Here is a 24,001-nt window from a genome sequence, read left to right as displayed (position 1 = left end):
CGATGTTTTTATTTATGTATACTACAGACAGAACGAAATGACCAACGTATGGACAAGAAAGAAAATTTGCGTTTCAATAGAGATAACAGAGGAATTTTATCCCTTCGATTTTCGTACAAAAACTGCTTCATTTGAGAGCCAGATGCAGCCGACATCCTGTGCTGGAGAACGCTGCAGTTCTTTGTCTATTTCGAGAACTCTCATGTGCTGTGTAGTTCGCTCCGTGAATTTACACTGGAGCGCACTGCAGTCGTGTGTACCACACTGAGGCACATGTGCCATATGCACAAGTCGGATTGTTTCTCAGCATTCAGCAGCACTGGGGAGATGAAGTCAGCGTGTTGTACGTTGAGTGACACAACCTTTGCGACAAACGCTTCCATGGCGCCGTAGTCACCATCGTCGACATTGAGACCACCACTGGCACTCAGGGGCGTTATGTGAGGAATATGTTACGAAACTTGTGTGAACATGTTACTTAACACTGTAAAAAAATCTCAATTTTTTATATACACCCCACTATGGATCTCTGATGGTAAAATTTATTAGACATATCAGAAACAGATATAATCAGTGTGACACGAAAACTGTCTGAGAATGTAGTTTTATATGGTGACATTCTTGGATAAATGTTTCTCTCTTTTCTTACTCCGTCAAATTAGTCTGTATGCTCAGACAACTTTATAGTGACAGGACCCACTATCAGGCGGTTATAATTAATTCGAGTGCAGCTATTCACAGCTGTCCAATTTTAGCTGTAATTATCGTATGACAGTGAAACTTGGCAGGTATTCTAATGCGTTAATGCGGAACCGATATGTGCTGGAAAAAATTCGTTACAGGTTTGTCCACCAGGTGCAAATCTGTCGCTGTGAATGCAAGAAATACGTATAGTAATGTTTCCATATCTAATAGATTAAGAACAGCATGTGGGCAGAAGAAGTCAAACAAGGGGGGAAGGCATAATATTGACTTTATTATTAATTGATGCTTACATAATTTGCTCAATATGAGCACCAGAGACGTTGATCAGATGTCGTACAGTGCCAGATTTGCACCTGGGGGGCCAGAGGTCGAACTAATTTTTTTCCAGCGCCAACCATTTCCGCATTAACGTGTTACTATATCTACAAAATATCGATGCTACGCGATAATTACAGCCCACACTGGACCTCCATGAATAACTGCACTTTAATTTTAACCAACTGGTATACCGACTGTTGACTCCTGACAATGATGATAGAATAAATCGTTGAAATCTTGAGTATACAAACTAATCTGGCGCAGCAAGAAGACCAGGAAATAGCTATCAAAAAGAAAATTATTGTTTTTGTATAGCTCCATTCCAGTTCCTGGCAACTGTCCCGTCTCATCCCATTTCTGTATTGAAATATAATAGTCGCACTTTACTCCATATTTGAATTGATTCGCTAATAGAAATGGCGCTGAATGAGAAAAAACTTTACCACAGATGTGCATTACAATCTGAAGTGTCTCGTTGCTTCGCAAAAGTGGACAAAACCACAATTTTAAACAATTTACAGTACTTAACTTTCACTTAATGGGACTGATACTCTGGCGACACACGAACGTTCCTAGAAGAGGTTAGGTTGTGGACTGTCTGTAGACCCAGTACATGTTGAGAGTTCACACAGAAGTCAAGACCTTGGTTTGGATGATGCACCTCCAATAGTCACTGGCTGTGGGCTTGGCATGCATGGTGGAGTTTGGGCCGCTCACTATGGTGTTTCCATGGTGCTTCAACAGCACTGTCATGGGCTGTGTTGGATGTCAGTAAAAGGAAAAGACCCACAGGCTCAGTGGAACCACCTCCACCAACTACATCGTCAAGACCGCCACTGTGATACAAGGGGATTAAAAGAGAATTTTATGAAGGAGGCGAGAGGACTAGAATAAGAGGTAAGACTTAAGTTGTCTATGAACAGTTTTTGAGCAATATATGCAGTACTGGGACCTTTGCCCAATGGGACTGTTTACTCCGCTGGCAAAGGAACATTGATGATTAAGCCAATAGGACAAAAATCCATGGAAGAGGTTAGGTCGTGGATATGAGTTACCCCTGTACATGTTAAGCACCCACACATATGGCAGGCCCTTGGATAGAATCACACATCTCCTGTAGTATGCGAATATGAGAAAGTCGAGACCACTGTGCAGGGTTGCATTGAATATTAGTGGAGGGAGGGGACCAAATCACACAGCTGCAATACAAACATTTAAATCACCGATACTGCCAAGACTACTGCTGTCATGCAATGTGGACTAGACAAGCAATGTATAGGGAAAGTACAGTGAATACATCATGGAACAACTTTTGTTGCCTATGAAAAATCTTCAAATTTTGTCCACATTCACAGTGACACATAGATATGCAGTCGTAATGATTTGCAGTTAGAGTGGTGAAAGTAAAGTATGTGGCGTTCAACCCATGAATGGGCGTCCAATTTGACTGCAGTTAGTAGGGTGCGACCTTTTGTTTGCTGGAGCACTATGGGATGGAGTGGGGGGGGGAGTGGATGGGGAGGATGGAGAGCCCTCATCCCAGCATCTTTTAGTACCAGGAATGATACCTATACTGAGTTTGGTAGCAGATCACTGGACCTGGAACCATTCTGGAGGGAATGGAGCGAGGAAAAATCCCCACTCCTACGCAAGATTGAAGGCAGCATCTACAGTACTCCACCAACTAGACCACCATTACACCCAGTCAGATTGAGTAACAGTAAATAAAAATTATTAGTCTCTCACAAACAGACGTAACCAGCATGAAAATAATGGTTGTTCATAATTTATGTTCATCACAATTCGATGCAGCTTGAGAATCTTCTCTTATTTCTTTATTGAAACACTCAGTTACACATTTTAATTTATCAACTAATAAAGGTAGTTCTCAATAAGTAAAAACATTGCTACAAGTACATACTACAATGTGAAGTATTCAACTGTTCTACAGTAATGGACGAAATCACAGTTTTTAAGCAACTTTCAGAGTACCGCAACCTTTGCCCATTGGGACACTTTACTCTCCTTCCACATGACACAAGATAGTTGATGATCAAACCAGCAAACCTACAATTTCTCGAGAAATCTAGACTTGTTCATAATTTATGTTCATCACAATTCGATGCAGCTTGAGAATCTTCTCTTATTTCTTTATTGAAGCACTCAGTTACACATTTTAATTTATCAACTAATAAAGGTAGTTCTCAATAAGTAAAAACATTGCTACAAGTACATACTACAATGTGAAGTATTCAACTGTTCTACAGTAATGGACGAAATCACAGTTTTTAAGCAACCTTCAGAGTACCGCAACCTTTGCCCATTGGGACACTTTACTCTCCTTCCACATGACACAAGATAGTTGATGATCAAACCAGCAAACCTACAATTTCTCGAGAAAGCTAGACTTTTTCATAATTTATGTTCATCACAATTCGATGCAGCTTGAGAATCTTCTCTTATTTCTTTATTGAAACACTCAGTTACACATTTTAATTTATCAACTAATAAAGGTAGTTCTCAATAAGTGAAAACATTGCTACAAGTACATACTACAATGTGAAGTATTCAACTGTTCTACAGTAATGGACGAAATCACAGTTTTTAAGCAACCTTCAGAGTACCGCAACCTTTGCCCATTGGGACACTTTACTCTCCTTCCACATGACACAAGATAGTTGATGATCAAACCAGCAAACCTACAATTTCTCGAGAAAGCTAGACTATGGATGACCAGTCAATTCCCTACGTGTTGTGAGTCAATTAGGATGGCAGGTAATTGGTTAGGACGATGCATCTGCTGCAGCATGTAGCTAAAATCTTGACATGCTCCATGGAACCTGGAAAGCTACATGCAGTGTGCATCCAATGACACTAATAGGACTGGCCCCAAAGCCTCAGTGGATCCTTCTCCATCAGCAACATCTTCAAGACCACCTCTGTTGCTGGATATGTTGCCTATTAAGATTCACAATCTTTTTTCATATATACACTGATACAGATGTACATACACAGTCACACTAGTTTGAAATTAGATTGGATAATAATAATAATAATAATAATAACAATAATAAAATTATTAGTCCTATCACAAGTGATCAGCATGACAAAAAGGATCATCGCTGATATTTTTGCATTATGATTAATTGTAGGCAGTGCATCTAATCTCTTATTTGTTTTGAAATGCTAATGCAATGCTGACGGTCACATTTCAGTTTATTAACATAATTAGAATGGTTCTCAAGGAGTAATAATGTTTCTGTCAGAGTGCACTGCACACTGAAGTGTACAATTGTTCCCCAACATTGGACAAAATCACAGTTTTTATGTTACACTTAGAACACTGGAACTTTTGCCCTTTGGGACTGATCACTCGTCTGCCTCACCATCGTTGACGATGAAACCAAGAACAGATTGGTCACTGGAAGTATCTAGGCCGTGGATGATGAGTCGACCCCATCCATGCTCACGCTGCGAACAGGCGGCAAGTCCTCAGTCAGGATGACACAGCTCCTGTACATGGGTATGGGCTCGATGTGCCCATTAGATTCTGGACCACTGGACGTGTTCCCATGGCGATCCACAAGCGCTGTAATGGGTGGCGTGGGACGGCAGTAGAGCGAACGGGCCCAAAGACTCAGTGGCACCATCTCCACAAGCACCAGTGTCGACACAATCACTGCCACATAAGGGTGCTCACATTAGCAACAGGTCATCAAAATGCACTGAACATGCAAAAGGTGAAATCCAAAAATTTCTAAAATGCAAATTTTGTCATTAACTGTAGCACACTGAGAATGAGATCACTCATTACTCCAGAGCTTACACCTCTCCCATACCCAATGGATACCTAAATTGATGTTTGACGTTGACCCACAAAGTGAGAATCAGCAAAATTTTGCTGTATGCATTTTTGGCTATCTCTGAAACACTCTCAGAGTGACCTCAGAGCCTACATGACAGATATTCCAAAGAATATTTGATACATTCGGCCATAGGTGTTTACAAACAGGGGTGGTGCGAGGGGCTAGAGAGAGTAGATGCCTCCTCTTCAGTTTTATATGTTAGGGGTAACGTAGTAGCTGAAAGAAATGACCATATTATACTGTGCCTCCGCAGTCGAGTGGTCAACATAGTTGGCCGCCATGCAGAGGACCCAGGTTCGATTCCCAGCAATGTCTGGAGGACTGGAATGGTGTCCAGAATGGCGATGTTTTCGTATTATACTGCTTGTTTCTTCAGTCACGCTTCATCTGTATACCCAAATATGGGTGAGAAAACATGTGATATTTTAATGTCAGAAAGATGTTCTCTCCAGAAGTTGACGACTTATCAATCTCTATAGGTTCAACACAGAGCAGCATGCACTCATAGAGTGTTACCAATTCGGCAAACGAGTTCACATGGCTGCATGAGATGGTGTTAAAATGAGGAGGTGAAGATGGTCTAGTTTCAGTGCTAGGCTGTTAAAGAGTCAGTTCTACCGGCTAATGTGAAGATAATTTTGGGAAGTTTTTGACATCCATTTAGTCATATGTTGGGCCTGCGATGCACATTATGCAATCGACACAGAAAAGAAGCTCCAAAACACTTTTCTTAAGGTCGAGTTGTTTCAGATCACATTGGAGACATGAAAATAATGCCAGAAATCCATTAGCATGATCAGGTGTGAAGCTTTGTAAACAGATACCGTCACAGATGGCTTCAAATTCAAATAAGGATTTTAAACCTATTTCTTGTATTTCAGCTTTGAGGAGTATTACTCAGTGGTATTTCCTTTTAGTTTTAATTGTTAGTATCCAACACGAATTTCACCCTTTTTTCCCAATTTTTCCAACTTCACTTTCAACCTGACATCATTAGTAAATACTTGTGAATATTTTCTAGTTTCATTTACTAATTCAATTGATACGAAATGTTGTGATTTAGGATTAGTAACTCAAAAAGGTAATATCCATTACCGTATTAATACCCTAAAAATATCTTGAGGGAAGTCATTGTCCTGGGTAGGCTGTTTCTATGTTTTGAAATAAACACTTGATTGCATGACTTTGCTATTTGTTAATTTCGTCTCTTCAGCATTTTCAAGCTACCTGATAGTAAAACAATATCAAAAGAGAGTAACATCAAGATCACAAAAATTAAAATCAAGAACATATAAAAAAAATGTTACTCACTTCTGTTTTTCATGTCACAGTAAAAAACTGTAGTCACATCATGTCTTATCTTTCATACATTTGTGTTGAGTAAGCTGCATCTAATGGTATTGTTAATAATAGATGTGTTTGCATGTTAGTATCAAAGTAATCTACCTTCAGAGAAATATTGAGAGGGGACCTATCACACCTTTGAGATACAGTAAGTTTTATGTATGTCCTGTAATATTTAGAAGAGTGGCATGACTCACCTTCAGAATTCTCAAATCAGATATACCTATAATGGCAGTTTTGGAATCTTGTATCTCTTGGATAAATTTCTGCTAATGCACATGCATTTGACCCACATAGGATTGTGTCAGAGAGACGGGGAGGGTGAGGAAAAATGAGAATGTTCCAGGTCATGTTGTTTGCTATGTGCTTGGCCATCATCATCTTGGTTCACCCACAATGACCTCATTGTCCACATCCAAACAAATGGCTATTGCTGATACAGTTGCCTCATAACGTGTGTGTCAGCCGAATGGTGAAGGGCTTGTTGTCGGCTATGAGCTTGGCTATCATCATGTTCAGTCATCCAGAATGACCTGACTGAACACCCCAAAGCTCACCATTTCCATGTTCAAATAAACGCGTTCAGCTGATTCTCAACATTGGTGCATAGTGTGTGGGTCTGTGGAACAGTGCAGGGCACGTTCCTGGTTATGAACTTGGCTGTCGTCATCTTCAGTTTATCCAGAATGACCACACTCACCATCCCAAAGGTTACCCTTTCAATGCACAAATGAATGGCTACATCTGGTACACAGTTGGTCCATACCATGGGGATCAGGGGAATACTGGAAAACCATTGTTTGCTATGACTCTACCTATCATCATCCTCAGTTTATACACAACTAGCTTAGTGCCTCCTGCTTCGCTCGCAGTCTGCACAGACATTTTTTTTTTTGCTTTGTTTCCTCTAATCGAATTTTTATGCTGTTTAAAAGTTGCAACAACTTCTAAACTCTTCATGCTAATTAAGGCAGTAGAAGCATGATATTTTCCGAATGTACTGCGGCCCAAATAGCTGTTCTATTATCGGAGTCTGAAGTCTTTGTTAATCAGTTCTTTTGGTGATATCTTCATATAAACTTTCATCCCCTATCAGACATTTCTTTCTATCTAACAGAGAAGTGAAATAACAATTTTCGTATATTTATCTTTAAAAGTTTTGGCTAAATATTTTCCTACAATTTTTTTCCTCTTTTTAACCCCCCTTAGGAGTTGAATTTAACTGAGGAGTCAAATATCAATTTTCATAGATGTAACTTTACAAGTGCGTTAGAAGTTGTTTAATATTGATTTATTTTCTAAAAAAGATTTCACCCACTATTTTATTCCTTAATGTTCAAATTTCAAAAACTGCTGAAGCACGTATTTTTGTATTTCTGACTGAGAAACCAAATACCAATTTTTGTACTTATAGCTTCAAAATTGACTTAATATAAACATATTTTCAAAAAAGCCTTTCATCCTCTGTTTCACCGCCTTAGGAGAGGAATTTCGACAACCCCTTCTTAAACGATGCCCACAATACAAAATCTACACCCTCTCGAAATTTCAAGTTTCTATACTTAGCGGTTTGGGCTATGCGATGATATCTCAGTGATTGCGTTTGGCCCTATTTCACCCCCCTCTGGGGCTGAATTTCCAAAAACAGTGAAAGATGTATTTTTTTCCAACTGCGGAGCTACAATCAAATTCTCATACATTTGGCTTTAAGACTGATTTCATAATGAAATATTTCATAAAATATTTCTTCCTCTATTTCACCCCCTTAGGGCTTGAATTTTTCAAAACACTGAAATACGTATATTTTTAAATTGCAACTGAGAAGTCGAATACCAGTTTTCATAGATGGAGCTTTAGTAGTTCTTTAATAATGATTTATTTTTAAAAAATTTTCGCCGACTATTTCACCCCCACAGGGGTTAAATTTCCAAAAATATTGAAACACGTATTCCTTTATTTCTGACTGAGAAACCAAACAATAGTTTCCATAGGTCTAACTTCGAAACTGCCTCAATAACGACATTTTTCAGAAAGCCTTTCATCACCTATTTCACTCCCTCAGAGACGGAATTTCAAAAACTTTCACCGTAAATGACGCCTACAATGGAAGATCCACACCTTCTCAAAATTAAAAGTTTCTGTCCTCAGCAGGTAGGGTTAGTCGATGATGAGTCAGAGAGTGAGTAAGCCAGTCAGTCAGGACATTGCCTGATACATACAGAGATAACGTCGACGGTCACCCCAAACTTACCCTTTCAGTGCCCAAAGGAATGGCTACAGGTGGTACTCACAGTTGGCCCACATAGTGGGCGTCAGCGGGACGGTGCAGGGCACGTTCTTGGCTATGAGATTCGCTATCGAGGTCTGCAGCACGTCCAGGATGACGATGAGCTGCAGGGACATGAACTTGGCCGTCGCCTTGAAGTCGCTCAGGATGGTGTTGAGCACGCGGATCGTCATGTTGGTGCCCCACACGGCCAGCATCATGGAGCCCACGAAGAGCGGCTGCAGGTACGGGAGCGCTTTGGTGTACGTCTCCTGCAACAAGGCCAGAGGAGCGTGCTGAACGAGCTCTGTCAACGTTTTAAAACGCTTCATTCATTGTACGCGAATGAAGACTTCCTCACAGAATTTCATTGATGAAATCTTCCTGGGTTGTCAGCCGAGTCATAGCGTCTTGTTGCCACAAGGTTAAGACGAGTTTCCTACAAGTCATTTTGAGTTTCTGATAGCACATGCTATGGCGACCCTTGCCCGCCCGGCTAGCCGCGCGGTCTAGAAAGTTCCAGAGCTGGTAATCATATAACATGAGAAATCTGATTTGAGTTTTTATAGAAAGAAAATCTCTTTGAGTAAAACTAACTTTCAGTGCACCAGTTAGCCAGATGTTTAGCGAAAACAATAGGTTTCACATTTTATGAAGTAATCTAATTTTGACCATTGATTTCCTATTTAATGACTGAACTGATTTTAACATTAACATTTCTATGTGATTGTTGTCAGATAGCTACACAAATGAAATAATTAATTTTTCTGTACATTTCGTGAAATCGATGATACCAATAAGATACTTTACCAGTAATTAAAGATTTCTGTTAATTGTATTTAAATGAGATGCGAATTGGGTGTGTTACCATTTTATATATCTCATACAGAATGCTACTAGACACAACACAGAGCATTGAAAGCTGTATTTTAACATCTGCTACACTGTGAAAAGCGTGATACCAAATACTTTATGTAAGGATCCTCATCTATGTATATATGTATTAAACCAGGGACCTAGGCTTCGTCCCACCGTAGCCCTCAGTGGGACACAATCCCAAAATAGGCTACAGCAGTCCACCTACCCCACCGCTGCCCCACACCGAACCCACGGTTACTGTGTGGTTCGGTCCCTAGTGGACCTCCGCTGGAACGTCTCATACCAGACGAGTGTAACCCCAAATGTCTGCGTGGTAGAGTAATTATGGTGTACACGTATGTGGAGAAAGTGTTTGCGCAGCAATCGCCGAGATAGTGTAACTGGGGCGGAATGAGGGGAACCAGCCCGCATTCGCCAAGGTAGATGGAAAATTGCCTTAAAAACCATACACAGGCTGGCCGGCACACCGGACATCGACACCAATCCGCTGAGAGGATTCGTGCCGGAGACCGGTGCGCCTTCCCGCTCGGAAAGCAGCGCGTTAGACAGTGTGGATAGCCAGGCGGGCACAATATTTGTGGTAGCACACACTAAAGAACAACACAAGTGCATAGAGTAATAATGTGCATTCTGACCAGTAACGAGACAACTGACTATCACAGGTTGTGTTCAAAATGACCACCAGCACTGGGAATACACGCTTCCACTCTGGTATGGAACGACTGCGACACACATGCTAGCATTTCAGTGCAGATGTCCGAGCAGGCTACTGTAATACTTCGTTGCATACAACCGGGTGTAGTTCGTATGTCCTCATAGACAGCGTCTTTCAGCTTTCCCCAAAGGAAAATTCTACAGGCATCAAATCCGGGGAACGGGCTGGCCAAGGTTCAGATGCTCTGCATCCAGTCCAACGATTGGGAAACAACTCGTGAAGACATGCTGCATTACTTCGAGCACTATGGGCTGGACAGCCATTACGTTGCTGCCACAGGTTCTTCCTGGTCTACAGAGGAACGTCTTCTAGCATATGTTGAAGATGGTCTCTTAGGAGGCTGCGATACTTGAGCGCGTTCATGGTTCCGTCTATGAGAAACGGGCCTATGAGCTGCTGGTTCACTATCCCACACCACACGTTTACACTATATGGAAACTGACATTCCATCTGACGAAGCCAACGGGGATTGTCAACAGCCCAATAGTGCATGTTTCGGCGGTCTGTCTGGCCATGATTAGCAAATATGGCATCGTCAGTAAACAAGATACGTGGTACATCTGGAGCAATTTAACACGATTCTCATAATCGTTTCCATGCAGATCTTGATCGGTAGAGTTGCGATAGGGGTGGAACCTATACCAGTGAAGAAAGCTTAGGACACTTGTCTGACTCTTGTCACTACTTCGTGCGATTTCTCGGGAGCTATCGTGTCGATCAACTGCTACAGCGGCAAGGACGTTGAGTTCCGCCTTTTCTGACGTCACTTGTTTGCTTCTGTTACACTACTACTTTCAAGTAGCTGGTTGATTAATTGCCGAGATGGTTGACGTCTATTGGAATATCTTGCAGCGTACACCGTACAAGAACGATCTGCATTCTTCCTACACTCTCCATACAGCATGAGCATGTCGGCGTTTTCTGTATTGGTAAATCCTATTGTCCACTCAAGACTAACTGGTTGGAATGTCACACATTAACTGACAAGCATATCGCGATGCGCTCTAGGAACTCTCAAGTATATTGTATACAAACATAACAACTTCGCATCTAGCAACTCCGCAGATTGAATGGCACAAGCAAGTGTAGTTGCGGAAACTTTTCAAAATACGATATCTCGTATACGTTTCGCACTAGACTCCTGCAACAAGCATCAATAACAGTTTCATTTGCCCTAATTTTAGTTTATTAATGTTAATAGGCATTGTTTTACTTAAACAGTGTATGTTGGCAAAAAAACCTCACTTTCTAAGTATTATTACAATCTGTTGATTGACTAACAATACGAGTCCCTAACTACCAATCAATTCTGTGAAATCCACACATCAATAGCATTTTCCATTTCGGGAATATCTGCGCCGCAAGCTTTAGGTGATTCATCGTGCACAAAATTTTGAAAGAATACTGAAATCGAAATACGGTGCTTTGACTTGTGAAGCAGCACAAGATCACTCTTCGACTTACATAACGGTAAGGACAATACAAATATAATCATCTCATACATCTTGGACGTGCAGGGTACATACAGGGTGTTACAAAAAGGTACGGCCAAACTTTCAGGAAACATTCCTCACACACAAATAAAGAAAAGATGTTATGTGGACATGTGTCCGGAAACGCTTAATTTCCATGTTAGAGCTCATTTTAGTTTCGTCAGTATGTACTGTACTTCCTCGATTCACGGCCAGTTGGCCCAATTGAAGGAAGGTAATGTTGACGTCGGTGCTTGTGTTGACATGCGACTCATTGCTTTACAGTACTAGCATCAAGCACATCAGTACGTAGCATCAACAGGTTAGTGTTCATCACGAACGTGGTTTTGCAGTCAGTGCAATGCTTACAAATGCGGAGTTGGCAAATGCCCATTTGATGTATGGATTAGCACGGGGCAATAGCCGTGGCGCGGTACGTTTGTATCGAGACAGATTTCCAGAACGAAGGTGTCCCGACAGGAAGACGTCCGAAGCAATTGTTCCGCGTCTTAGGGAGCACGTAACATTCCAGCCTATGACTCGCGACTGGGGAAGACCTAGAACGACGAGGACACCTGCAATGGACGAGGCAATTCTTCGTGCAGTTCACGATAACCCTGTCAGCGTCAGAGAAGTTGCTGCTGTACAAGGTAACGTTGACCACGTCACTGTACGGAGAGTGCTACGGGAGAACCAGTTGTCTCCGTACCATGTACAGCGTGTGCAGGCACTATCAGGAGCTGATTGGCCTCCACGGGTACACTTCTGCGAATGGTTCATCCAACAATATGTCAATCCTCATTTCAGTGCAAATGTTCTCTTTACGGATGAGGCTTCATTCCAACGTGATCAAATTGTAAATTTTCACAATCAACATGTGTGGGCTGACGAGAATCCGCATGCAATTGTGCAGTCACGTCATCAACACAGATTTTCTGTGAACGTTTGGGCAGGCATTGTTGGTGTGTCTTGACTGGACCCCATGTTCTTCCACCTACGCTCAGTGGAGCACGTTATCATGATTTCACATGGGATACTCTACCTGTGCTGCTAGAACATGTGTCTTTACAAGTACGACACAACATGTGGTTCATGCACGATGGAGCTCCTGCACATTTCAGTCGAAGTGTTCGTACGCTTCTCAACAACAGATTCGGTGACCGATGGATTGGTAGAGGCTGACCAATTACATGGCCTCCACGCTCTCCTGACCTCAACCCTCTTGACTTTCATTTATGGGGACATTTGAAAGCTCTTGTCTACGCAACCCCGGTACCAAATGTAGAGACTCTTCGTGCTCGTATTGTGGACGCCATTCTCCAGGGCTGTATCAGCGCGTCAGGGATTCCATGCGACGGAGGGTGGATGCATGTATCCTCGCTAACGGAGGACATTTTGAACATTTCCTGTAACAAAGTGTTTGAAGTCACGCTGGTACGTTCTGTTGCTGTGTGTTTCCATTCCATGATTAATGTGATTTGAAGAGAAGTAATAAAATGAGCTCTAACATGGAAAGTAAGCGTTTCCGGATACATGTCCACATAACATATTTTCTTTCTTTGTGTGTGAGGAATGTTTCATGAAAGTTTGGCCGTACCTTTTTGTAACACTCTGTATAAGAGATCTTTATCCAAAATGGTTTCAATCAAAACGCACACACCTCTAAAACTGATTTCTATTGTGAAAGAAACTATTTAACCAAAAAACCATTCAGCACGACTTTCATGGACAACTTTTTCCTGTCGTTTTCCGTAGTAAGTTGAATGACCGAAATATGCGTAAAATTATCAGCATTTACTAGTAATGAACTTTAGTTTTTTTAATTTTCAGATACATTTGCATGCGAAATTTATATTTTAAATGGGTTAATATGTATTTAATGAATAGTTGAGTCTTATATTCGTTTCACTCTCATCTGTTAATGGTTGCCTGCACCGGCTCAGAAGTTCTGTTTCTCGAATAAGTGTTGATTGATTCTATGCATGAACCTTGGCGTCCCTATCAGTTGGTGGCTGATCAAAAACCAGTCATCTTTTTCGACTGTAAAGATCTTCAGGGCAATGATGTGCACTATGTCGTAAAGGTTTTGATAGAAATGATCTTGTTTCTTTTCACTTAGGATGATTCGACAATCTCTGAACATATTAATGTAGCTGCCCCCGTTTCTAATAGAAGGCTTCTAATTCTAGCACGCAATTTCTCTGCTCCTGTGACGGATTTTTTCAAATATATCTTTAGTTCCCACACAGATTGTATGACACTTTGATGTGTAGTTAATTTACCCACCTACACATTGTAAAAGAAAATTATTAAAGCTGGATTGACAGCTGACAGCTTACTTTCAGTTATGTCATACTAGTAAAGCAGACATGAGTATGTATTATTTTATGTAAACGAAGGTAGCCTTTAAATCGGCCGCGGTCCGTTAGTATACGTCGGACCCACGTGTCGCCACTATCAGTGATCGCAGACCGAGCGCCGCCACACGGCAGGTCTAGAGAGACTTCCTAGCACTCGCCCCAGTTGTACAGCCGACTTTGCTAGCGATGGTTCACTGACAAATTACGCTCTCATTTGCCAAGACGATAGTCAGCATAGCCTTCAGCTACGTCATTTGCTACGACCTAGCAAGGCGCCGTTACCAGTTACTATTGATGCTGTAAAATATGTACCGTCAAGAGCGATGTTCACCAATTATGGATTAAAGTTAAGTATTGCAGAAGCTACGTACGTTTTTTTGCTAGTCTCAATTCCTTGTCCTGTTCCAGACCTCACGCCAGCCTGCGTGAGTTTAAACGCGTGCCTTTCCCTACGGTTCCAAGCTTGGCTCTAAAGTCAATGCGGCTGTGGTGGTAAGTGCTAGGTCTTAAACAGATTCCGAAATTCGTACTTTCGTTCAGCCCGCTGTAGCATCTCATTACTGGCTAGTGGTCGCTGCGCAGCCATGTCAGCAGATTAATGTGATAATTAGTAAAGTCGTCGGCACACGGACCGTGCTCACCGACAATCATTCTTCGCACGCAATGTTCGCGATTGGAACAGGGTAGGAGGGAGCAGATAGTGGTACCGAAACTACCCTCCGCCACACACCATTAGGTGGCTTGCGGAGTATGATGTAGATGTAGATATTATGTGTGGGAGTTATGCATTTAAGCTAGAAAGGCAGATTTTTTAGACACGAAAACTAATGTACGAAGTAAAAATAAAAAGTGTCGTAATTGCAGTGTGTATACGAGGGTGGTTGGTAAGTACATTTCGGTGAAAGAATGCAACATTTTTGTTGTGCCTTCTGTTGTGGACTTGGGGCGTCCAGTTTGATGAAAATCCTGTTGCCACTGATACAGACTAATAAAGTTGTCCTGATAGGACGGACGTGTGGGTTCTGCGGCAGCAAACGCGCAAAGAAGCAACAACGAATAGTGAACAGTAAAATATATTAGTCAACTTTAGGAACGCTGGTTGCAGCAGTTGTGGAATGCCGGTTTAGCCTATCTGTCCTGCGTTGACTACAGTTCTATGAACACAAAGTAACTAATGTTCTCTGAACTAAAGACGGAAGAAAACTAATCTTGTGTCTTGATGCACTATTCGAGGAACAGTTCCGAATTAGGAGCACTCAGTTAAATCTGTATGCACGCGGTCTCTGTCCGTACACGATACAGTGGAAACTCGATTAACCTTCATCTTCGGGACCGTGGTCGTGACGGCTGAGCGAATAGACGGATAACAGAAACACTGTATTCCTCCAAAACATAACCTCAATCAATTATTTTATGTATAGACACATATCTCTCTCACAGTAATATAATAATATTTCGGAGCGAAAACGAATTAAACACGATTATAATAGCAAATAAAACTATTTATTACACGATAAAAACATCCGTACAGTAGCTACAAAAGTTGCAAAATACGTACTGTACTGTACTGTACTGTACTATAAGCTTACGGGTGAAATAGTTTATCTAGCTTGGAAATAGTCAGTCAATTTCTTCTGCCTTTTTGATGTTCGAGCTTTCACCGCGGCAATATTTCGTATTTTTCGGAGCAGTAGTGCCTGCGTTGCATTAGCCTCTTCTTGACTTTCAAACCATTCTATACACTTGGGCAGCATTGTTTCGGCCTCTGAATTGCTAATAGTTTGTTTTTCTTCATGGTTTGAACACTCGTCTTCATCAGCCCCTTCTTCTTCTTCTTCTTTGGTGGCACTTACGCTGGCAAAAATTTCGTCATCACTCAAAATTTGAAAACCCCCGTCCACTTTGTCACACTCTAACCACTCTTATACTTCTTCTGACGTCAAATTTGTGCTGATTTGTAAATTATTGCACAAATTGACCATGTCGTCAACTGTCACACACTCTGGTTCCTCCGATTCTTCACCTCTAGGTTGAGGCCAAAGTTTATTCCAGCCGTTCTTGAGATTTGACACTGACAAATCACTCCATGCACTGGCAACATTGAAAATGGCATCTTTAATACTGTAAGATCTCCAAAACTGTTTTACAGATGTTGATTCATCAGATGAGAGCAAACTTTCGATAAATATTTTTCTATAACGACGTTTATGTTATCCATGATTCCCTGTTCAATGGGCTGTATAAGTGAAGTTGTGTTTGCTGGTAGGAGGAGACATGTTATGTTGCCGTCATGCGGTAGGAAGTTCTTATAATTATTAAGTAATGGCACTGCAGTGGTCCAAGGAAGCGATTGAAGCATTGCTATGTACTTATAGCGAAGAACAGTGTCTGTACGTCGTGAAAAGCGCAAACTATTATAATAAACACTTGCGCCCAGAGGCACTCGAAAGAGCTGCAAATGCCGTGTGTCTTGTTCGACCATACACGACGAGCAAGGAGTGCTATAGCAAAATGCACAATTTACGTACTCAATTTAAAGTGGAGTACGCCAAAGTAAAATCATCGAAAAGCAGTGGCACTGGGATGAACGACGTAAGTACAAAACTATGAATTGTTTGTTGAACGTAGAAACTTACTACTTGCAAAAATAGGACCCATTTAAGACTATTTCCTAGAAATATTACACTGAATATTCACCCGATTTTTGAAAGCACATAATCTTGAATGGTAATGGATTACGATGTAGCTTTCTTCTGAATCAGAGGCGAAACCATACAAAGCAGTTCTTCAAATACCAATACACCCATTCGTACAAAATTTGCTAAGGATGTACGATCTTCCATGCTATAAAATAAAGTCGTATATAACAGTCATTATTGGTATATTTATAAAGTCAAACAGTAATGAAATGGTGATACTTTTCAAACAAAAGTAGTTGTTATGCGAACTAACCTCTTTATGAAGCATGGACAGCACACCTTTTCCAGCGTTTCTCCACTTAATCCAGTTTTTCGTCCATTCTTTCTTTCTTCTTCTCTCATTAGCATGCATTTCTGCATCGTTTAGCACCAAAACAGCTAATAACACCAGTTTGCTCTGAACATCTGTACCTGAAGCAGCCATCTTCGTTCGATACAGCATGCAGCCAATCACAACACAACTAGCTGCCGATCTTGAACCGTGGGAGAGCTTCGGCATGGAAGACAGCCGGCTCCTTTCCCTGCAAGCCGGCGGGCATGCACGCCATCTCGCTAACTTGCGGCGAACCTTGCTCCGTGTGAGAGGGCCTTAAGCCGCACCTTCAAGGTTGGTAAGCTTGATTAGTCCAAGGATGGAATAAAGAATTTCGACAAGGTATAGCGTACTGTTCATTGTTGACAGCCGTCTGAATCTGTCAGTGTGTCGACTGTTGAAAATGGAGAAAACCGAGTTTCGTGCTGTTATAAACATTCTCATTTTGAGGGTTGGACTGCGACATAAATCAAAATAGAGTTGGATGAAGTTCACGCGGGCCCTGCTCTATCGTGAAGACTATGTATTTTTAGATTAATGAATTTAAATGCAGTCGTACAAACACCAATTGACGTCAGCACCAAGGAAACCACCGACAAAATCCATGATAGTATAATGAAAGATCGCCGAACAAAAATTTGTGAGATTGGTGACACTGTAGGTCTCAGCAAAACTTTTTGCACCGATTTGCGACTGTTGTTGAAACCTGGATCCATCATAACACAACAGATTCAAAACTACACTCAAAGAATTGGCCAAAGACTGGTGAAAGTGCACTGAAGAAGGCAGAAACAATTTTGTCCGCTGGTAACGTGATGGCAACTGTTTGCTGCGATTTCCAAGGAATAATCCTCATAGATTACTTGGAAAATGGAAGAACGAAAATTGGACCCTATATACTTCATTGCTGGATCGTTATAAGATTGCTTTGGCTGAAAAAAGACCAAAGTTGGTATGCAAAGAAGTGCCCTTTCACCAGGATAATGCACCATCCCACACGTCAGCGATAACAACGGCGATACTGTATGAACTGGGCTTTGAATTGTTTTCTCAGCCACCTTACTCACTAGATGTAGTCAAAGTGACTTCTTCCTTTACATCTACATCTACATCTACATACATACTCCGCAATCCACCATACGGTGCGTGGCGGAGGGTACCTCGTACCACAACTGGCATCTTCTCTCCCTGTTCCACTCTCAAACAGAACGAGGGAAAAATGACTGCCTATATGCCTCTGTACGAGCCCTAATCTCTCTTATCTTATCTTTGTGGTCTTTCCGCGAAATGTAAGTTGGCGGCAGTAAAACTGTACTGCAGTCAGCCTCAAATGCTGGTTCTCTAAATTTCCTCAGTAGCGATTCACGAAAAGAACGCCCCCTTTCGTCTAGAGACTCCCACCCGAGTTGCTGAAGCATTTCCGTAACACTCGCGTGATGATCAAACCTACCAGTAACAAATCTAGCAGCCCGCCTCTGAATTTCTCCTATGTCCTCCCTCAATACGACCTGATAGGGATCCCAAACGCTCGAGCAGTACCCAAGAATAGGTCGTATTAGTGTTTTATAAGCGGTCTCCTTTACAGATGAACCGCATCTTCCCAAAATTCTACCAATGAACCGAAGACGACTATCCGCCTTCCCCACAACTGCCATTACATGCTTGTCCCACTTCATATCGCTCTGCAATGTTACGCGCAAATATTTAATCGACGTGACTGTGGCTCTGAACACTATGGGACTTAACATCTATGGTCATCAGTCCCCTAGAACTTAGAACTACTTAAACCTAACTAACCTAAGGGCATCACACAACACCCAGTCATCACGAGGCAGAGAAAATCCCTGACCCCGCCGGGAATCGAACCCGGGAACCCGGGCGTGGGAAGCGAGAACGCTAACGCACGATTACGAGCTGCGGACGACGAGACTGTGTCAAGCGCTACACTACTAATGGAGTATTCAAACATTACAGGATTCTTTTTACTATTCATCTGCATTAATTTACATTTATCTACATTTAGAGTTAGCTGCCATTCTTTACATCAATCACAAATCCTGTCCAAGTCATCTTGTATCCTCCTACAGTCACTCAACGACGACACCTCCCCGTACACCACAGCGTCATCAGCAAACAGCCTCACATTGCTATCCACCCTATCGAAAAGATCATTTATGTAGGTAGAAAACAACAGCGGACCTACCACACGTACCTGGGGTAGTCCAGATGATACCCTCACCTCCGATGAACACTCACCATCGAGGACAGCGTACTGGGTTCTATTACTTAAGAAGTCTTCGAGCCACTCACATATTTGGGAACCAATCCCATACGCTCGTACCTTAGTTAGGAGTCTGCAGTGGAGCACCGAGTCAAACGCTTTCCGGAAGTCAAGGAATATGGCATCCGTCTGATACCCTCCATCGATGGTTCGCAAGATATCATGTGAAGAAAGGGCGAGTTGCACTTCGCATGAGCGATGCTTTCTATAGCAGTGCTGATACATGGACAGCAACTTCTCTGTCTCAAGGAAATTCATTATATTCGAAATGAGGATATGTTCGAGAATCCTGCAACAAATAGATGTTAAGGATATTGGTCTGTAAATTTGAGGATCCGTCCTTCTACCCTTCTTAAATACAGGCGTCACCTGCCTAACTTAATACTCTGGCTTGCTGGGAATAAATTTTGATCTAATGACGAAGTGATAGTTGCAGTCAAAGAGTATGTTGCATAGTTTAACAAATTCTTTTTTTCCGATGGGATGAAGCTGGAAGATCGCTGGACCAAGTGTACTCTTAGACAACATGTCTAACAGTGCATTTTAAATACGATAGTATGCCATCTTGGGCACTGTATAACACTAAAAACACTTGATAATGGCACTTTGAAGCCGAAATCGTGATTGTGTAAGTGTCAATGTAACACTGTAAATAAACAAGAGTGCAATGGCGGTACTGACTTTAAAGAAAGGGAGACTAAGTGGAGAAGTAAGGTGAGTTGTTTTCGAAGCAAACATTTTTTCTTGGTTTTTTACTAGGCTTATCAAACAACCATCGTATTACATTTTATGTTACAGCTAGAAGGGCATAATATGTTTCCTAACTAAAAGTACATATAGCAGCTATTGTGCGTTAGTTCTACGTTAGACTAACACATACGTGAGACACTGGAAAAAGGACAGACTATTTGTGAATCGACTGATTACAGTTGATACAGGTGGACTCCGTCATGATGTCACAAACTTTCAGAGAAGAATTTCACACAAGGGACCATGATCCGGAAATGATCGAGTCCAAAGTTATAAGCGATAATCGTTCTGATAACTCTGGTAGTGGAATAACTGTACCGGCACTTTTGCTGGTAGGCAGTCCTGCAACATATTCCGCTTGTTATTCGCCAACGGATATGGTTGTAACATGATGGAGGACTTTGGACTGAGGGTTCGAGAACATCTGTATCAGACATTCCATGTAAAGTGAACAAGCAGGGGGGTCCTGTTTCGTGCCCAACACGTACACCTGGTCTCACCCCACTTCATTTCTTCTTATAAGGCCACGCAAACAGTCTTGTGTACTACATCATATTAGAAGTCAAGATCCCTTGCTGTGTGCCGGCCGGTGTGGCCAAGCGGTTAAAGGCGCTACAGTCTGGAACCGCGTGGCCCCTACGGTCGCAGGTTCGAATCCTGCCTCGGGCATGGATGTGTGTGATGTCCTTAGGTTAGTTAGGTTTAAGTAGTTCTAAGTTCTAGGGGACTGATGACCTTAGATGTTAAGTCCCATAGTGCTCAGAGCCATTTGAACCATTCCTTGCTGTGAAATACACCTACCTGGTGGAATGACTGGAACTGATCGGCTGTTGGACACCCTCCGTGTAATAGATGCTGCTCATGCATGGTTGTTTACATCTTTGGGCGCGTTTAGTGACATCTTGTAACGCCGGATATGCATATCCTCCTATTTCCAACTATTGTACTATAAATTTTTTTCCTTATTTTGTTACCTGAAGATATGACACTTCTGTCTCTTTTTATATTGTAATTGTTCGACTATTTGTATATATACGCATTTATGTCGATGTATAATTGGTTTGTTTTGTAAATACTATTTGTATTTTTACGCTGGGTCTTGCCTAGGGAAAACTATGCTATCGAACGATTACGTCGATAGGTCGTGTGGAGAAACAAAGTGTTTAGGATCTTTGGTAGGGTTAACTCTGCCGCGTGGAGCGCGGGCAGAACAGAGTTTGGCTAGAGTAGGGCGGTGGAGCAGGTGTGTTGAGTGACGCTCCCGTGACTTGCCGCGCTTTCAGGGTTTGGCAGCATGTAATTGCGCTCGACTTCCTATGATAGTTTCTGGCACAGTGATGCGGACGGGAAACATTAGCTGGCACACACTGAGAGCCCGTTTCGCCTGGTGACCGTGTCGAGAAGAAGGTGCGCCAACATCTAGCTTCTGCAACAGCTAAGGCCAACATAAGTGAGCCGGCCGATGTGGCCGTGCGGTTCTAGGCGCTTCAGTCTGGAACCGCGTGACCACTACGGTCGCAGGTTCGAACACTGCCTCGGGCATGGATGTGTGTGATGTCCTTAGGTTAGTTAGGTTTAAGTAGTTCTAAGTTCTAGGGGACTGATGACCACAGCAGTTTAGTCCCATAGTGCTCAGAGCCATTTGAACCATTTTGAACCGACTTAAGTGATTGTCGCCACCTCCTCGATCGACGACTTCAAACCTTCAATCAACCAACAAGGAAGACTGAAAGCACGTAAAGTTTTAGAACTGTATGGCAGACCTCAGCTTTCCGAACTATTCCATTAGCATCACTAAAATACAGCAACTTAGCATGTACCTTTGTTGCTCATTGTCCCAGTTGCATTAGCAAGCAAGGTCCCTTCCTTTTCCGAGATGAACTCGAGTGCCGTTGAAATTCAAACGCCAGCATTGAAGTAATATCATTCGATTTCACTGCTTTAATTTCAAAGTTCAGTTAAGGTATTCATAACTGGCTACAATATTTAGATTACACAAACACAAATTAAGAGTGCGAGTTTTTGTTAGCATATTTTAGCTTACCTGTGACTGCAGCTCAGCTTGGTACGTACTAAATTTTACTATTGTTAATTGTTCAGAATCATTTAATTCAAGTTCAAAGTTAAATCTCTTATTTCTAAATTGCATAGATTCAAGTAGCTTTTGAAATGATTTTTGAGGTAGCCCAAGACTAACCTTATTTTATTGAATTTCGTAGTGCTTCAGAAACAAAGTTCACTATTAATTTCAGTCACTAAATTAACTTTCAATTTTCCGGTTTTATTAATTCTCTTGCTAAATTAAGTCAGAGTCTAGCGAAATTTATTAATTCTGACAAACATTCAGTTATCACACAACACGTGTCAACCTTCAGTTGCCACACTTTTAGTGCTAATTATATGTGCAATAACCTTTCTTTTTCAGTTATTATAGTAGTTGTCCATAGGACTGGCGACCGTAATTTTCCCCAAATCTCAAATATCTAATTAACACCAGTTAATTGTTAACGTAACGACCGCAAATTTACTTTCTTTATTAATTTTAGCCTTTTTCAAAATTAATTTCCACCAGTTTCATTTGTATTTTTTCTTTCATTTAGATGTAACCCTTTCCTCCCTCTTTACCGACATATTAACTTCGGTGACGATTGCTTTTCCCAAAATTCCATTAGGTATACGCGGTTTAATTTTTACTGTCATTAAGGTCGATAAGTGAGGGGGAGGTTACAATCTCTGAACAGTCAAAGGGACTGTGTCTGAGATACAATATCCACAGTCAACGTCTGTCTTCAGAGAACTGCAGTGATGCAAAACTGTTTTTGATATGTGTACCTCTGCATCTACATAGATACTCGCAAGCCACAGTGCGGTGCGTGGTGGGGTGTACCCTGTACCTATAGTAATCCTGTTTCACTCGCAAATTACGGCAGGGAATAGCGCCTGCCTATATGCCTCCGTATTACCTCCAATTTCTCGTCCCTTATCCTCGTGGCCATTACATGCATTGTACAACGGCGGCAGTAGAATCGTTCGGCAGTGAGCTTCAAATGTAGGTTCTCTATATTTTCTCAGTAGTGTCTCTCGAAAAGAGCGTCGCGTTCCATCCATGGTTTGCAATTTGAGTTCCCGAAGCGTCGGCAAGACACGTGTTGTTCGAATCTACTGGTAACAAATATAGCATGTGACGACTGCGATTCTACCGTGTCACTAAGTATCGCCAAAATACCCGCAAAGTATCGTGTTAACTGTCGTTGTTGTTGTTGTGGTCTTCAGTCCTGAGACTGGTTTGATGCACCTCTCCATGCTACTCTATCCTGTGCAAGCTTCTTCATCTCCCAGTACCTACTGCCGCCTACATCCTACTGAATCTGCTTAGTGTATTCATCTCTTGGTCTCCCTCGACGATTTTTACCCTCATTGCTGCCCTCCAGTACTAAATATGTGATCCCTTGATGCCTCAGAACATGTCTTACTAAACGATCACTTCTTGTAGTCAAGTTGTGCCACAAACTCCTCTTCTCCCCAATTCTGTTCAATACCTCCTCATTAGTTATGTGATCTACCCATCTAATCTTCAGCATTCTTCTGTAGCACCACATTTGGAAAGCTTCTATTCTCTTCTTGTCCAAACTATTTATTGTCCATGTTTCACTTCCATACATGGCTACACTCCATACAAATACTTTCAGAAACGACTTCCTGACGCTTAAATCAATACTCGATGTTAACAAATTCCTCTTCTTCAGAAACGTTTTCCTCGCCATTGCCAGTCTACATTTTATATCCTCTCTACTTCGACCATCATCAGTTATTTTGCTACCCAAATAGAAAAACTCCTTTACGACTTTAAGTGTCTCATTTCCTAATCTAATTCCCTCAGCATCACCCGACTTAATTAGACTACATTCCATTATCCTTGTTTTGCTTTTGTTGATGTTCATCTTATATCCTCCTTTGAAGACACTGTCCATTCCGTTGAACTGCTCTTCCAAGTCCTTTGCTGCCTCTGACAGAATTACAATGCCATCGGCGA

General features: G+C 41.8%; 1 protein-coding gene across 1 annotated transcript in view; it reads right to left on the bottom strand.

Moving 5' to 3' along the window:
- Positions 1-4,454: 4,454 nt before the first annotated feature.
- Positions 4,455-24,001, bottom strand: part of LOC124716705 (organic solute transporter alpha-like protein) — a 158,505-nt gene continuing 138,958 nt past the window's right edge. The window contains exons 5-6 of the mRNA XM_047243247.1: positions 8,525-8,771; positions 4,455-4,702 (exon numbers count right to left, since the gene is read on the bottom strand). Coding sequence (XP_047099203.1) covers positions 4,455-4,702; positions 8,525-8,771 — 495 coding nt within the window. The remainder of the gene's footprint in view (positions 4,703-8,524; positions 8,772-24,001) is intronic.

This window comes from Schistocerca piceifrons, chromosome 9 (assembly GCF_021461385.2).
Source record: "Schistocerca piceifrons isolate TAMUIC-IGC-003096 chromosome 9, iqSchPice1.1, whole genome shotgun sequence".
Taxonomy (NCBI): domain Eukaryota; kingdom Metazoa; phylum Arthropoda; class Insecta; order Orthoptera; family Acrididae; genus Schistocerca; species Schistocerca piceifrons.
Note: the sequence above shows the minus strand (reverse complement) of the source record. Positions and strands in the feature narration are given on the sequence as shown.